The sequence below is a fragment of the Pongo pygmaeus genome, chromosome 3 (genome assembly GCF_028885625.2).
Source record: "Pongo pygmaeus isolate AG05252 chromosome 3, NHGRI_mPonPyg2-v2.0_pri, whole genome shotgun sequence".
NCBI lineage: Eukaryota > Metazoa > Chordata > Mammalia > Primates > Hominidae > Pongo > Pongo pygmaeus.
In genome coordinates, this window is record NC_072376.2 from 90,063,555 (window position 1) to 90,081,574 (window position 18,020).

The 18,020-nt window shown below is 39.8% G+C and overlaps 1 protein-coding gene across 9 annotated transcripts in view; it reads right to left on the minus strand.

Annotated features, from left to right (window-relative positions):
• Positions 1 to 17,616, minus strand: part of CNOT6L (CCR4-NOT transcription complex subunit 6 like) — a 109,162-nt gene extending 91,546 nt beyond the window's left edge. The window contains exon 1 of one of the 9 annotated variants that reach the window (XM_054484902.1): positions 17,057 to 17,616. Coding sequence is in view for 4 of the 9 variants with exons in the window: in XM_063663786.1 (XP_063519856.1) it covers positions 16,774 to 16,778 (5 nt within the window). In the remaining 5 variants the exon portion in view is untranslated. Of the gene's footprint in view, positions 1 to 8,379; positions 9,845 to 15,951; positions 16,318 to 16,455; positions 16,616 to 16,702; positions 16,930 to 17,056 lie in introns of those variants that run through there. The other 8 variants (XM_063663786.1, XM_063663787.1, XM_054484899.2 and 5 more) reach the window with 8 other exon arrangements.
• Between the last annotated feature and the right edge of the window lie 404 nt (positions 17,617 to 18,020).

An 18,020-nucleotide genomic window follows, 5' to 3' on the forward strand; every position in this document is an offset into this window, starting at 1 on the left:
TCTCTGGCTTTGAAAACTAAGGGCAACATTATTTCTTGAAATTTTCCCCTCCCTTATCTTCTGGACCAGATTTTAACTAGACTGATAGAAGATGGAGTTTACGGGTAAGAGAGAAAAGAAAACATGTGCTGAACACCCAGTATGTGGCCAGATGGTACGCTAGAAAATCTGAATTATTGCATTTAACTTAACCAAAAGTATAGACCCTAATTATCAACTATCATTTTACAGATGAGGAAGGTGAGATACAGAGAAGTTATGCAGACATCTAACACCTCACAGCTAGTAAGTGGCTAGACGGGAATTTGAACATAGTTAAGACCAACTACAAAAACCAGGCTTCTACTAAATCACGACAAATTTTAGACATTCCCAGAAGAAAATGCGGAGAAAATATTTTATAATCTTGGGGTGCAGAAAACTTATTCTAAGCAAGGCAAAGGCCTTTTATAAGGAATGATAAACAGTATTTTAAAAATTTAATGTCTATAAGGCAAAGAGCAAAGTCATAAACAAAGTCAAAATATAAACAAGAAACTGGAACAAAGTCTCTGCAATATTGATAATGAGCAATAAGGTAATGTTTCTAAAATGTAAACAGCTATTAACAAAGTAATAAGAAAAACATATAGACACCCAATAGAAAAATTTAGGGTAAAGGTCATGATCAGGCAAATCACAAAAGAATGCAGTGGCCAAAAAAAAATGTGAAAAAAAAAATTATCTCCACTATAATTAACAAATTCCAAAATCTAAAATATATATGACTTTTTGTTATCAAAATGACAGAAATTAATAATGTGAATATGAGTTTGGGAAAATAAGCATACAATTTTATAAAACATTTCTAAAGGGCAATCTGACAAGATGTATCAAATCTTAAATGTGTAATTACTTTGATCCAGCAATTCCTTTCCTAAAAATTTATACTTTAAAAAAGTGTGCAAAAGGTGTTTATACAAGTTTTTTCACTGCATTAGTGTATAAGCATCAAAAATACAGAAATAAATTGTCAATCAACAGGGGACTGAATGATAGAACACCAATAAAATGGATTACAATGAAGCCATTAAAAAGCATGAGGTAGGGCAGGTGCGGTTGTTCATGCCTATAATCCCATCACTTTGAGAGGCCAAGGCAGGCAGATAACCTGAGATCGGGAGTTCAAGACCAGCCTGACCAAGATGGAGAAACCCCATCTCCAATAAAAATACAAAATTAGCCGGGCGTGGTGGCTCATGCCTCTAATCCCAGCTACTCGGGAGGCTGAGGCAGGAGAATCACTTGAACCCAGGAGGCCGAGGCTGCAGTGAGCCGAGATCGCGCTATTGCACTCCAGCCTATCAACAAGAGCGAAACTCCGTCTCAAAAAAAAAAAAAGAAAAAAGCGTGAGGTGTGGAAATGTAAAACAGCGCTGCTACTGTGGAAAAGTTTGTCAATTCCTCAAAAAGTTAAAACACAGAAATATGTATGACCCAGCAATTCCACTCTTAGGTATACACCCAAGAGAAATGAAAACATATGTCTTCACAAAACCATATATATGAATTATTTATAATAACCAAGTATGTATAATAATATATTGTTCACTCATAAAAAGGAATGAAATATTGGCCGGGCAGGGTGGCTCATGCCTGTAATCCCAGCACTTTGGGAGGTCGAGGTGGGCAGATCACCTGAAGTCAGGAGTTTGAGACCAGCCTGGCCAACATGGTGAAACCCCGTCTCTACTAAAAATACAAAAAATGAGCCAGCCATGGCGGCAAGCTCCTGTAATCCCAGCTACTCGGGAGGCTTAGGCAGGAGAACTGCTTGAACCTGGGAAGCGGAGGTTGTGGTGAACTGGTATCACGCCACTGCACTCCAGCCTGGGTGATGCAGCAAGACCCCATCTCAAAAAAAAAAAAAAAAGGAATGAAATACTGTTACATGCTACAACATGAATCTTGAAAATATTATGCTAAGTGAAAAAAGCAGACACAGTCACATATTATATGATTCTACTTACATTAAATGCCTAGATGAAGCAAATCCATAGAGACAGAAAGTAGAGCAGAAATTGTCAATGGATGGGGTAATTGGAACTAACTGACATTAAATATGAGGTTTCTTTTGTGGGTGATGGAAATGTTCTGGAATTTGCTAGTAGTGGTGGTTGGCAACATACTGAATGTACGAAAACTACTGAAATATACACTTTAAAATGGTGAATGTTTGTGTTATGTAATACATATCTCAACTTTTATCCTACAATTTTTTAAAGCATGAGGTGTATTTATTAATGAAAAAAAGATCATGTTTTCAAATGAAAAAAAGCAAATTTAAAAAAAAGTATACACAGTATGAATCTATTTGAGTTATGTTTTTGTGGTTATGTAAGTATATATTGACCAGAAACAGGTAACAGTACTACCGCTTAGCCTTGAACAACATGGGTTTGAACTGCACAGGTTCACTCGTGGGGATTTTTTTTAACCAAACACAGATGGAAAATATAGCACTCGTGAGATGAGAAACCCATGTATACAAAGGGCCAATTTTTCATATACATGGCAGGACCTGAGTATGCATGCATGGATTTAGGCATACACAAGGGTCATGGAGCCAATCCTCTCTATACCAAGAGACTACTGTATACATTATACTACTAACAAGCTTGATCACAATGAAGCAGGATAACCAGAAAATTATGCGTTTTATTACCATTTGAATTTTTTTTACAAAGAGTATATATTATTTCCCAAAACAGACATGATGCAATAAAAATACTACCATCTGCAAAGAAAAGTACATTACTATGACAAAAATACATAGAAGAGAGTAAAACAGGAGACAATACAAGCAAAGATAATTAACCTAGGTTCCATAAATCTCAGGAAACCTGTGAATTTATATAGAAAAAAAATTACATCACCATTTTCACTAATCTCTAAAATTTTCACACAAACCTAAACAATCAACCATAATAGTATTAGCAGTACCTGTGATTTCTGTCACTAACAGAAGTACATTTTCATTTCATATTATAGCTGTTACAGAAATCTCAAAATATCTACATGTACCAGTATTCCAAAATTATGGTAGCTATTAGACTCACTGCAAGATGTTACTTAACAGTATTAATAGAGAAGCATATATATTACTATATCATATTTTGGCATTTCAATATAACAAGTTCCTTTCAAGTCCTATTTACTTTATTTCACTCATTTAAAATTGTTACTCTACAATGGATTCACAGCCTTCTCCAGACTGAAAAAAGGTCCACAGCACCGAAGATTAAGAATCCATGAATTAGCGACAGGAAGGGAAACCAATCATAAGAATATACTAATTATTCAAGCATAAAGTAAACAGAGCCCAAATTCAGGCAACAATACAAATCACTCCAATAGAATTCACGGCAATCAATTTAACTAACAAAAAATACACAATTTCCTTCCTTGACCTGCGTCTTCCATTTTTCTTATTCGTCTCTGACTTCCTCATAGTCAATCATTGACTTATCACTTTATATTTTAACTTTTTTTTAAAAGGCCTCCTTCTTCCCAGTCCCATCTCCTCAACTGATTGTGAATACCTCAACTAGATTAATCTTCTTAAAAAATTAACTTCAGGCCGGGCACGGTGGCTCACGCCTATAATCCCAGCACTTTGGGAGGCTGAGGCTGGCGGATCACCTGAGATCGGGAGTTTGAGACCAGCCTGACCAACATGGAGAAACCCCATCTCCACTAAAAATACAAAATTAGCCGTGTGTGGTGGCGCATGCCTGTAATCCCAGGTACTCAGGAGGCTGAGACAGGAGAATCGCTTGAACCCGGAAGGCGGAGGTTGCAGTGAACCGAGATCGCGCCATTGCACTCCAGCCTAGGCAACAAGAGCAAAACTCTTGTCTCAAAAAAAAAAAAAAATTAATTTCAAACTGCCACCAACCTGTTCAAAATCATTCCATGGCTCCCAATGTCTTTAACAGTAGTACTGATAATTATGATATTCTAGAGCTACATCTTGCAGTATCTATTAATCAAAACAATTGTTTAGGTAATAAATGTTCTATAAAATATCTAAAGCAATATTACAACATACAATTTGTGTATTAAGAGAACCCAAGTTATGGATTTAAAAAACACCTGCTGCTCTAGAGTTTAAATCTTTGTATCAATGACTCCAGAACAAAATTAAAATTCCTTACCAAGATATTCAAGCCCCTCCACGATCATTCTCCAATTTGCCTTATTAACCTCATGTTCCCACTCAAGCCCTAGAAGTTAACCAGAAATTTACTTACTTTCCCACTCACCACCACCCTTGAACCTGGACTCATTTTTCTGCAACTATAGATCTGCTGGTATGATTTCCATGTCTGTAATGCCATTTAATTATTCATTCATTTAATAAACACTTTCCAGTTCCCTACTATATGCCAAACTCTGTATTAAGCCCCTACTATGTATCAAACACTTGAGCTACAAAAGTAAGGCATATATCATCTATGCCCTTAAAAATCTCACCATCTTTTGTATTTTTAGTAGAGATGGGATTTCACCATGTTGGCCAGGATGGTCTCGATCTCCTGACCTGCTGATCTGCCCACCTTGGTTAGCTGGGCGTGGTGATGCGTGCCTGTAATCCCAGCTACTCGGGAGGTTGAGGCAGGAGAATCACTTGAACCAGGGAGTCAGAGGTTGCAGTGAGCCGAGATCGTGCCACTGCACTCCAGCGTGGCAACAGAGTGAGACTCCATCTCAAAAAAAAAAAAAAAAAAATCCTACAATCTAAGGCTACAGGGAGAGGATCTGATGAGCTCAGGAATGCAAGGTCAGCCTGGGCAACATAGCAAGATCTCCATCTCTTAAAAAAAAAAACTCACAGTCTAATGCAAAACGGAGACATAAACCCAAGTTAAACACAAGGCAATGTAGTAAGTGTTATGAATGAAGAATGCACAGAATGCTAGAGGAGCACAGAAAAAGTTCATAAAGCAAGGACTAGAAGTACCAAGTAAGGTTTCCCAGAGTAGGAAGTACCAGAGGCAGATTATTAAAGAAATCAATGAGGTCATAAAGTATAAGGTGTTGTAGGCATATATAAAGCACAGACCAGGCTGTAAGTCACTCACTACAGCTAGGCTAGGGAATATGTGAGAGAGAGAGAGGAGTAACAAATACAAAAACTAGAAAAGTAAGCAAAGACAAGATCATCAAGGGCCTTACATATAATGCTAAGAAATTTGCATCTTATTTAAAAGTAATAGGAAGCAGCAAGATATCTTAGAAAGTACACAGGTTTAGGTATTCCAATGGCCTCAATCTGTCACTTACTTGACCTTCATCAAATCTGCCTCTCTAAGCTTCAATTTCCTCAACTGTGAAATAGAAATAAATATCAACTTTACCAGGATTGTTACAAGAAAAAATGAGTTAGTTCAGTAAATCTCCTTGCATAGGTGTCAGTCAATAAACTGCATCCAGACTGATTTGGCAGCAAAGAATGGTTTTTACATTTTTAAAGGATTGCTAAAAAAGAATTACAACAAAAATTAAAGGATTGTTAAAAAACAAAAAAATTGCAGCCAAAAGGAATATGCAACAGAGATCTTACATGACCCAAAATATTTACATCTGTCCCTTCATAGAAAAAAGCTTGCTAGGCCTGGCGAGGTGGCTCATTCCTGTAATCCCAACACTTTGGGAGGCTGAGGCGGGTGGATCATTTGAGGTCAGGAGTTCGACACCAGCCTGGCCAACATGGTGAAACCCCATCTCCAATAAAAATACAAAAATTAGCCGGGTGTGGTGGTGTGCGCCTGTAATCCCAGCTTCTCGGGAGGCTGAGGCAGAAGAATCGCTTGAACCTGGGAGGTGGAGGTTGCAGTGAGCTGAGATCATGCCACTGTACTCCAGCCTGGGTGAGAGTGGGACTCTGCCATCTCAAAAAAAAAAAGGAGAAGAGAAAAGAAGAGAAGCTTGCTGTCTCCTATCCCTAGCCCACAGTAGGTAACCAGAAAACAGTAACTATTATTATCAAAGGACTGTAAGTAGAGAATTTAAGCAATGTGGGATGAATTTTACAAGGATTTCTCTGGTGACAATGTGTACAAGGAAAAGATGTTAAAGGAGATATAATGGAAGTTGTAGACTAGCAAGGAAGATACTGCAGTAGTCTATTAATTTTTTCCCTGCCTTTCTTCTCATCATAAAGGCAAGAGCAACATCTATCTCCTCTCTTACTTATCCCTGTAGTTTAAAATCCATATGTACTCCGTATGTCATAGCACTTAATGTTAGTCACTTAGCATATTCTGCCTTCACCTGTTTACTAGATCCAGACTTAAACATCCTATAAGTGTAAGCATTATAGTATAAGAGTGTTTTAAATTCAAATAGATCTGGTTGTAATCTTGGGGACGTTAATTAACTTCTTTCCTAATAAGAAACAGTAATAGTGTACGTGTATTGTTTTTTAGTTTGGTTTTTTACTACAGATGTGCCAGGTAGTGTCCTAAATACTTTACAGTACTACATCATTTAATCCTCACAAAACTCTACGAGATAAGGAATATTATCTCCCTATTACAGATGAGAAAACTGAAGCATGGAGAAGTTGAATGAGTTTCCATAGAGCTGGAAAGTGGAGGACCCAAGGCTCACTTTCTTAACCAGCTTCAGAATCAGAATCATACTGCCTCTCTCACAGGATTTCCATGAAGAATAATTTAGATTACACATTTAAAGGGAAGGATGGGAGTGGCTTTTCACATTCCTTGGTACTCAGTAGTCAAGAAAATATTAGCTCCACTCCCTGGTAGAAAGATTATTCTACATTTTTTTATTCTCCAGAACCCTGAATACAATAGTCTATAACAAATAGAAGCTTAATAAATATTAATTAACAGGTTATATTTTGGTGATTCAAATTCTGACAGTGTTTCAAGGCTACCATTCTATATATAACTCACATTATGTTGTTTCATAAAATTATATGCAGATATTGCAGAAGATTGTACTAAATATGAACCTATAGAAGAACATACCCTGTAAGTAATTTCTGAGCTTTGCTTTGTTAAATATAATAAGCATTATGATTAGAAAGCAATGGATATATGAGATTCCAACAAAGTCTTTGTATAGAGAGACATTAAGGTCGGGATATACTAAATTTAGTTCTATTCTTTTAGCAGTATTTGTAGCTGGTATTATATAACTCTAATTTATGTTACTCATTTAGGAAATCTATTTAAGTAATATGGGAAAGAGAAAAATAGAGTTTAAACTTTAAGATTAGAGAGGGAGGTTCTCTCTGCAAAAGATGAATATAAGGAACATAAAGTGTTTTAATCTCTATTTTGTGTCACCAATTTCAATTGTTAATAAATAAAAACAATATTTGAAAGCCCCAAATTACCAGGCATCTATTCAGTACAAATGATGAGTTTCTCAAAGAGCAAAACAAACTACTTATTTCTTTAAAAATAATTATAAATTGTATCTGTACCAAAATTTTAAAGCAGACTAAAAAGAATTAATGAAAATTAATAAACCTGTTACAAAACAAAAATACAAAACAAAAATTCTATTACCACTTTCCAATTTCACCTGTTAACAGGAATATTCTTAGCTAAACTCAAAGTTATCTTAACTTCTGAGAGCTATACATGAAGACAAAAATAAAAATTGTTAAAAATATTTATCTAATCAGAATGTGGATACATGGGAACACAATTAAAATTTCAAAAAGTAAACAAAGGGTAATCACCACATCAAAGTGAAACACAACTTTACCTTACTGAGCAAAGTTTCATATGAAATTTGTTAAATTTTTTAGAAAATTATAAAGAAAACTTATAAAAACAAAGCCATTCTGATGCTGAAATGTTTAGGGTGGGAGAATGTCAGCTGACAGCTAGATTCAAAGTACATTAAACTAAACATAAAATTTTTTATTAACCATACCCCCAATATGGCAAAGGTTTGCTTACTTTTTAAATTTTTTAATTGGCATATAATTGTATATATGTATGGGGTACACAGTGGTGTTTCCATACATACAATGTGTAGCGATCAGATCAAGGTAATCAGCATATCCATCATCTCAAACATGTATCATCTCTTTGCATTTGGAACATTCAATATTTTCCTCCTAGCTATTTGAAACTACATAATATTGTTAACTATAGTCAGCCTACAGTGCCACAGAACACTAGAACTTACTCCCCCATCTAGCTATAATTTTGTACCCTTTAACACTCTCTCTCCCTAGCCCTCTTCTCCCTACCCTTCCCACCCAGCCTCTAGAATCCTCTTTTCTACTTTTTACTTCTATGATATCGACTTTTTTTGGCTTCCACCTAGAAGTGAGAATATGTGGTGTTTTACCTTTCTGTTCCTGGCTTATTCCACTTAACACAGTGTCCTCTAGTTCCATCCAAGTTGCCAAGAATGACAGGATTTCATTCTTTTTGAAGATGGATTTCATTCTTCATGGCTGAAGTATTCCACTGTGTTCACTTCTTTGTAAGTCCGCAGTTGGCACTTCATTTATGATTTAGTATCTTCTCTGATGCCCTCCAAAGCTAGCTATCAAGCTATTCAGTAAGAAATTCTCCACACGGTTTTTAGTATTTTTCAAAAGAAAGGATACTTCCACTGCTCAAAAAATCTTAATTATTCAGATCAGTAAAAGATTAAGTCCTCTCCAAATGTGCATGTGGACTGATGGGAAGATGATTAAAGATCAAGAATGGGTCAGGCATGGTGGCTCACGCCTGTAATCCCAGCACTTTGGGAGGCTGAGGCGGGTAGATCACAAGGTCAGGAGTTCGAGACCAGCCTGGTCGACATAGTGAAATCCCGTCTCTACTCAAAGTACAAAAATTAGCCTGTAGTCCCAGCTTCTCAGGAGGCTGAGGCAAGAGAATCGCTTGAACCTGGGAGGCGCAGGTTGCAGTGAGCTGAGATCAGGCCACTGCACTCCAGACTGGGCGATAGAGCGAGACTCCATCTCAAAACAAAAACAAGAAAGGAATGGAGAAGAAAGGGAGAGGGAAAAAGAGGAAAATCTAGCCCCTCTTCCTCCAGCAAGATAAGCATTATTATCTGCCCCTTATTACCTGACATAGCATCTTTACTTTTCTAACGCACATTTCACAATTCTCTCAAAACTCAATCCTAACACTCTCTCACAAACACACACACTTACACAAACACTCAACAATCTAGGAAATGAACTTCCTCAACCTGATAAAGGCTATTAATGAAAAATTTATAGCTCACTACTTTCCGCACACTGCCTGCCTATGGGCTAGCCCTTCTCCACAAGGAGCAGTTTAACAAAAAAAAAAAAAAAAAATCACAGCTAACATCTACTTAACGGCAGAAGATGGAATGTTTTCCCCCTAAGACTGGGAACAACACAAGGATTGCTGCAAGTCAAGTGACTTCCCTTGACATTTCTTTTCAGTAATGTTCTGGAGGTTCTATCCAGGGCAATTAAGCAAGAAAATGAACTAAAATGCATCCATACTGGAAAAGCAGAATTGAAACTTCATTTGTTTGCAGGTGACATGATATTTGTATGTAGAAAATCTTATGGAATCCACTTAAAAACTATTAGAACTGGCCGGGTGCAGTGACTCACACCTGTAATCCCTGCACTTTGGGAGGCCAAGGAGGGTGGATCACGAGGTCGGCAAGACCAGCCTGGCCAACACAGTGAAACCCCATCTCTACTAAAAATACAGAAATTAGCCAGGCATGATGGCAGGCGCCTGTAATCCCAGCTGCTCAGGAGGCTGAGGCTGGAGAATTAGTTGAACCCGGGAGGCAGAGGTTGTAGTGAGCCGAGACCGCGCCATTGCACTCCAGCCTGGGCGACACAGTGAGACTCCTTCTCAAAAAAAAAAGAAAAAAAAAAAAAAACTATTAGAACTAAGAAATTCAGCAAGGTTGCAGGATACAAGATCAACAAACATAAATCAAGTGTATTTTTATACACTTGCCATGCAAAAACCCCCCAAATTTTTTTAATTCCATTTACAATATCATCTGGAAGAATAAAATACTTGGGAAGAAATGCAGCAACAGAAGTATGAAACTTATATTCTGAAAACTATGAAACACTGTTGACACTTAAAGACGATCTAAATAAATAGAAAAACATCCCATGTTCACGGACAGGAAGCCCTAATATTCAGATGGCAGTGGTCCCAAAATTGATGTACAGATTTAACACAATCCCCATCAAAATTCCAGCTGACTTCTTTGCAGAAACCGACAAGCTGATCCTAAAATTGATATGGAAATACAAGAGATTCAAATAGCCAAAACAATCTTGAAAAAGAAAAAAAGAGTTTTTCTTTTTTTCTTCTCAAAAGGAAAAACTTTGAGAGGTTTGAGGACTCAGACCTCTCAATTACAAAGCTACAGTAGTCAAGACCATACTAGTATAAGGATAAACATATAAATCAATGAAATAGAATTAAAAGTCCAGAAATAAATCCTCACACAGTTAATTAATTCTGGACAGGGGTGATGATACAATTTAATGGAGAAAGAACAGTCTTTTCAATAAATGGTACTGGGGCAACTAAGTACCCACAGGCAAAGAGATATTAGACTTCTACAACAGACCATGTACAGAAATTAATTCAAAATGGATCAAAGATCTAAATGTAAGAGTTAAGGCTATAAAACTCTCAGGACAAAACAGAGAAGTAACTATCTGTGGCCTTAGATTAGACATATTAGATAGATTAGAAATAGATTAGATATAGATTAGAAATAAATTAGATAGATTAGATACATTAGATACATTAGCTAGATAAGAAACAAGAAATCATTATTTCTTAGATATGACACCAAATGCACAGCAAAAATAACAAGAATTTCATAAAGCTAAAAACGTTTGTGCCTCAAATGACACCATCAGGAAAATGAAAAGACAACTCACAAAATGGAGGAAAATATTTGCAAATCATATATAAGGGACACATCTAGAGTATATAAAAGACTCTTACAACTCAACAATTTAAAAAAAAACTCATTATAAAAATGGGCAAAGAATTTGAGTCTTTTCACACACTTCTCTCCAAAGAGGATATACAAATGTCCAACAGCCCAGAAAAAGCATCATTAGCCATCAGGGAAATGCAAATCAAAACCAGGATCAAATCACACCTGCTAGGAGAACTATGATGAAAAAAGGAGATAATAACAATTGTTGGCATGAAGTGGATAAATTAGAGTTCTCATACACTGCTGGTGGAAATGTAAAATACTGCGACTGCTTTGGAAAACAGTCTAGAAGTTCCTCAAAAGTTTAAACACAAAGTGGTATCCGTTCCGGCAATTCCACTCTTAGGTACATATGCAAAATAATTCAAAACATACATACATAAGAACCTGTACATGAATGTTCACAGTGGCATGATTTATAATAATAGCCAAAAAGTGTATGTCCATCAGCTTATGAATAGATAAATGTGGTGCATTCTTATGCTGACATACTATTCAGCCATTACAAGAATGAAATACTTGCTATGACACAGATGAACCATGAAAACATGGTAAGTGAAATATGCTTATCATAAAAGACCATATATTAAGATTGCATTTGTACAAAATGTCCAAAATAGGCCAAATCTATAGAGAAAGGAAGTAGTAATTGCCTAGAACTAGGGGCATAAGAGAATGAAAGGTGACTCTTGAAAAATACAGGATTTATATTTTAGGTAATGAAAATGTTCTAAAATTAACTATGGTGATGGTTGCACAATTGTTAATATACTAAAAACTACTGAGTTGTACACTTTAAATGGATACTTCTAAGGTATCTAAATTATACCTCATAAAAGTTGTCCAAAAAAAAGCAACCCTTTAAGTAATTCCTGACCCAACTGACATTCCATTTTATATCTCAGAATGTCTATAAACAGTTTATATCATATTGACTCGCACTAGTTCATTTGTTTTGAAATAACTAAATTATATGCTTTATCTCCCTTACTCACAAACTATATGCCTCTACATCTTTCATACTTCTCTTTAGAACTGGGTACAATAATAGGTACACAGTGGGTCTTCAGATTAGGTTTTTAATTTTCAAGATGCAAGATGTTAGAGAAGTATTTACCATGGAGAAGTTAACCAGACTACTCCAAAATCTTCCCTTTGGGAAATAAAGAGATTATATGTAACTCCCCAGAGATCCCTAACCAAACTCTTAGAATAAAAAATAAGTAAAGGTGACACAGAGCTGAGGTTTCACATTATAATAACCCTGCACAATCACAGAATAAATTGTGATTCAATTAAAATTAAAGTTGTCCAGTGATAAAATACCATTTACTGTATTAGGTCCAGTGTCAGTGCAGTTAGTAAAAGAAAGTTGTAGTATTTTCATCACGAAGCATGAGCACAAATTAATAATTAAGCCTCTGTTGTTTACTTGATGATTTTATTGGTCTTTCTGGGTTAAGGCTCACATGTATTAATTTGAATAACTTTAGAATTATAAAAACTGCAGCAACAAACAAGAGAATATGGTAAGGTCCACCTAAATAAGATTTCCCTCAAAGTATAAAGTAATCATCATCATCTATCCCAATAGCAGAGGAAGAAAATTCAAAACATGTGTTTCCTATGAAACTATACCCAGAAACTGAAATTCAGAGTTTTGTCCTACTGATCTGAACTGATTTCAAAATACAAAGAGAAATAACTCAAACTGCCAGAACTCATTAAAGCACAATGACAATCAACAACTGGATACTACAGGAGAGACCCACTAAAGGTTACAGAATCCAACTGTAATGTTCTCTGAAAAATTTATATTTGTAAATAGCTACAGAAACTCACTTGTCATTTAAGCCCCTCAGTGATGAGAGCTTCCCCCTCCCATTCCTGTGACTCTTCTCTCCTTTCTCCTCCCCACCACTCTCCACTCACACCCAATTTTACTCTTTGAAGATGGAAAGCAATTCTTAACTATCATAATTCACCTTTTGGATGTAATTTCATAAATATATGCTAACATCTAAAATAACACCATGAAATGCCCCTTGTAGCAGAGATGGCCAAGCTTTCCACCAGCCAGGGACATTTCCCACTCCCCTTACATTCAAATAAGACTCTGTGACAAATCTTGCCAATAAAATTTGGAGGAATGTTTGTCATTTAAGTCTGGAGTTTCTTAAGAAATGGTCTTCAGGCAACAGGGAGGACTCCAAGGCCCTAAGAAATGGTGGAGTCACAAGATCTAAGTTGTATGAGTCCCTAAACAACATAGAGGAAAGCCACAAGAAACCTGCTAACCAGGAGCACCTGCACTGGAACTGTCATGAAAGCAAGTAAACTGTCATGAAAGCAAGTGAACATCTGCACTGGAACTGTCATGAAAGCAAGTAAACTTCTTTGAAATTTTGGAATGTATTTATTACTCTGATTAGCATTACCCAAAGTAATACCTACAGAAATTCGTAAGTATTCCAATTCTCCCTAATTAAAGACATTAATAACAGATATTCTGGAAAGATTGCTTAAAAGCCCATTTAAGTAACATTAAATTTTAAAATCTAAACAAGTTTCCACCTTGATTTTGTTGTGACATAATTCCTTTAGTCTAAACAATAACCTTAGTACTTCCACTTCATATCTAAATATCTTTATAGTTCAATATCATCTGTTTTCATGATTATTACAGGGAAATGTTCTTCCCAATTCTCCCAAATTAAAAAAAATATATAAAGTCTTTTAAAATAATTCATAAAGTCCAATGAAAATTACTTTACCAAATACTAAATAAGAGCAGATTCCCTTCTATTTCATTGTTTCTAAAGTATTAAAAAGTATCATTTATAGTTTTAAGGTAAGAATTATTCCTTTAAATATAACCATATGGCAGAAGATTCTGTTCAATGTAAATACACACTCCCACAACACACACTTTAAGAAAATCACATTTTGCATTCTAATAGTTGCCTCTAGTTATTTATAAAAATTCAAGCTCCTCAATGAGAGCTTCCCCCTACCCATCCTGTGACTCTTACCTTCACAGAAATTTTTATATAAAAATATGCATAAAAGTTATACTGAATGTGTTGAAATTTTAGTTTGAATTTTAGAAAATAATATTTTTTTAAAGCTTATCATTATTGATAAAAATAAATTATGTAAGCCCTACTGGGAAACCTAGCATTTGTAAATAGGGCCATGACGAACTTAAACCAATCAAACTCCCACATTCTCTGTTCTGTCTTTTCCCAAAACAAAAAGAAAACAATCTTTATATTAACTTTCCTGTTATCTTTACCTTAAATTCCATACCTCTCCATGACATTATTTTTTCCACACAGCACAGTTAAAATTTAATGAACACACTTCCTTCTCCAGACAAAATAATAAAAATGGAAAGGTACTGAAAATTAAGTTGACAGAGGATTTTACCTTACATTCAGAGAAATATTCTAAGAAGTTCTGTTTACCAAATCAGTCAACATGAGCTAGCATTTTTCGTAGCATTTAAACTTTGGGGATCTATATAAATTTTGGTTCCTTGATCCTTTTTAATGTTTAACTGTATTGAAACATATATGTGCTATATAGAGGTTGAAAATTTTTTTCCAGGGCTACAAAACGAAAATCATAAAGAATAATGAAACTGAGAGATGGTCTATTTGAAAATATGAAAAAAAAATATTAAGTATGACTATTTTTATAAATAACTAGGCAATTTTAATGACTATTTTTATTATTATAAAAAAGACTTCTTATATAAATTAAAGTTGTTTATATATATACCTTTTGTACATTGAAGGGCTCTGAAAGATTCCATTGTCTTTTTTACGTTATAGTTACTTAATATTGCTCTAAATAATTAATCATATTTGTGTTTGCAAAGGCTCTTCAATGCCCATAGTCAGGGCTGTAGGAGGCAGAACTAAAATTTAACTAAGCATCTACTATATGCCAAACATATGTTTTCTCATTCTATTCTCAAAACGACCTTACTATAAAGGTATTAGCTCTCTGTGACTGATAAAACTGTGGCTTATAGATATGTTGCCTAAGGTCAAACAGCTATGGAAAAATCACACAGCTGGGATGCTAACTGAAGTCTGTAAAACAAGTCCTTTTCCCACTAACTACGTATGTTAAATTGTTTTTCCAGTAGTGGTAATAGAGAACAGCTCTTCGCCCCTCCTTCTCTTCCCTCCACTTCCCCGTGAACAGCATACACTATTTCTTTGTGAGACCAGGTGCAAAGAGCAATCTCTGGCCATGACACAGAGTACGGCCTACAAGGATCGAAACTGTATTACGATTTTATCCACAGCAGGGTTCTAGCTAAATGATCTAACTACATACAAATGTAATGAGGTTGGAGTAGAAAAGCACATTAGCAAATAATTATCCAAATGCCATTTGTATTTGGTTCTGAAATGCACTGTAGACCTATTGGCAGCAGGTTTATCTTTACAACTGAGTTTTGCTTAGGCTATTCTCAAAATAGCTTTCCAGCAGCACATACTGTGTAGACAACAGAGGTTGCTTGATCTAGTTTTTGGAGACTGAGGAAAACGTGTTTGTTGAGCCTATCTTGATTGACAAGATAACTAGAGGCAATACGGTAAAATGTAACACTGTGCTTCCAATGTGTACAAACGGCTCAGCTAAACTCCCTGAACACAATCCACCTAAACAGTCTAAGCTCAATAGCCGGCCGAGTTAAGGAGGATGACAGCTCCAGTAACTTCCTCTTCCTCACCCAGCTCCTCAGCTCGGCGGCGCGTACACGCCTCTCCCCCTAGGAGGCAGGATAAAACAATTTCAAATGCACAAAATCCATCCAATCCCACCAATACCACAGGCCAGGAAAGCCAGTTTCCCTTTCTTACTCAGCCCTTCTAAGAAAATGTTTGTCTAATTTAAAAAAAAAAAAAAAAAGCTTACCAATGGCAAAGTATTTGCAACAAAAATCCAAAATATTTACTCAGTCCCTCCACACAGCCTTAGGGGAAGGATGAAAAGAAGGGAACACGACACCGCGTATTCCCAAGACTGACTGTTCTGATTCACTTTCCCTCGGGTCCCACAGCCGGCCGGGCGAAGGCTTGCAGTTGAAACGCCAAAATAAGCCTTCGCCTCTCAGGAGACGCGGAGGCGGCCACGGCGACGGCAATCGACGAGTCCCGCCTCCGACCCTCACCTGCCCAGGCCCGAGGCAGCGCCGTGGGCTCGCGCGGGCTCGGCGTCCCGGGAGGCGTCCGGGGAGGCGGGCGGGCGCCCAGGCAGTTAGGCCGCGCTGCAGGCCGGCGCGCTTCCTGCCGCGGCCGGGGATCGGCGGCCCTGGGATCCGCGGCGCGGCACCGACCCACACCTCTCCCAGCCCCGCTGCCGCGCGTGTGCCGCACTCACTCAGCCCTCCCCGGCCGGCCCCCGAGGAACAGCGCTCACCTGCGAGGCTCGGGAGCCTCAGCCACAAAGCGGGAGGGACACGCCACTCCGGGGTCCCGGCCCCGGGCCACCCCCGACACACACACACACCCCGGAACCTTCGCCCGCCTCTGAAGAGACGCGGGTCAGCCCCGCCGCCCCCTCCAGTCACCCGACACACACCCACTCGCCGTGGGTCCTCGGGCCGCCTCCCCGCCCGCCAAAGTCCCAACTCGCACACCCACACGCACATTTGTCCCTCTCCCACCTCATTTCCCCGGGGACGCGCTCCTCTTCCCAACACTCTCGATCCTACTGGGAGGCAAAATAACACTCTACCTCATTCTCTTCCTCTGGCCCAGAAGAAGCAACAGCAGCCATTTCCCCGCGGCAGGGGAAACACACACACAAACACGCGCGCGCGCGCGCACCAGGCCCCCACAGATGCTTCCCCTCCAGAGCAGCGGCCGCAGACGCAAACACAAACACCCACGGCGGGCCTCGCTCCCGCCCGCCCCGAGGGGAAGCCGCGGCGGCACACAGGGCCCGGACTCGGGGCTCGCGGGAGGGCGCGCAGGGAACCCGGGCCCGGGGTCTCGGGGGGCCCGCGCCCCCTCCTCACCTGCATTCAGCGCGCCGGGGTCCGGGCGGCGGCGGCGGCGGCGGCGACGGGGCGGCTGGTGCTGGTGCTGCGGCGGCGGGGGAGGCGGCGGCGGCGGTGGCGGCGGGGCTGAGGGCAGCAAAGACATGCAGGCAGCCCGCCGGGGGGGAGAGGCACCGGCCGGAGGGGATGCGGGGCGGGCGGGCCGGGCCGGGCCGCCTGACGAACGGCAGAGGCGGCGGCGCGGAGGGCGGCTGAAGAGAGCGAGGAGACAGACCAGGGGGCGGGAAGGGGGACGAGGGCCGCGCCGCCGGGCTTCGAGGACAGTGACCCCAGGCGCGCAGGAGAGGCCCCGCGGCCGCGGCCGCCGGCGCGAAGGCCCCAGCCGAAGGAAGCTGCGCCCCCGCAGGGCCGGAGCCGCGGCTACTGCTCCGAGAGCCACGCAGAGCCTGGCCTTGGCCTTGGCCTCTTGGTGCTGGGGCTGCCGCCGCTGCGGGGGTAGCCGCTGCGCCGGGTGCTGCTGGGGCCGAGGTTGAACAGAGACGCCAGCTTTCGGTGCCTTCGCTGCCGCTCACACACGTTCACACCCCCGAGGGCCGGGGGAGAGGCGTCCGGGCGATATCGGTATTGAGATTAATAACAAGGTGCAGAGAGTGCGAGAAGGAGGAGGGTTGATTGACGTGGAGGGGCTGGCGGGAGTCAGTCACTCCCCGGCGCGGAGGGTTGGGGTGAGGGGAAGGAGGCGGGGCGGTGACGGGGCGGAGCTCCTACGCCGCGCCTTGGCCCCGCCCCCCGTGCGCCGCGTTTTGTCGCGGTGAGCGCGCGGAGGCCCGGGCTTCTTGCTGGTTTTCTCTTTTGCTCTGGCTGTTTTCTCACTCTTTTTTCCTGGCCTGAGCGAGGAGCGGTGCTGAGAAGAGTGGTAGGGTTTCAAAAACCCACATCCACAGAGCCTTGGCGAAGAGACGGGAAACCGCCTCACCCCGGG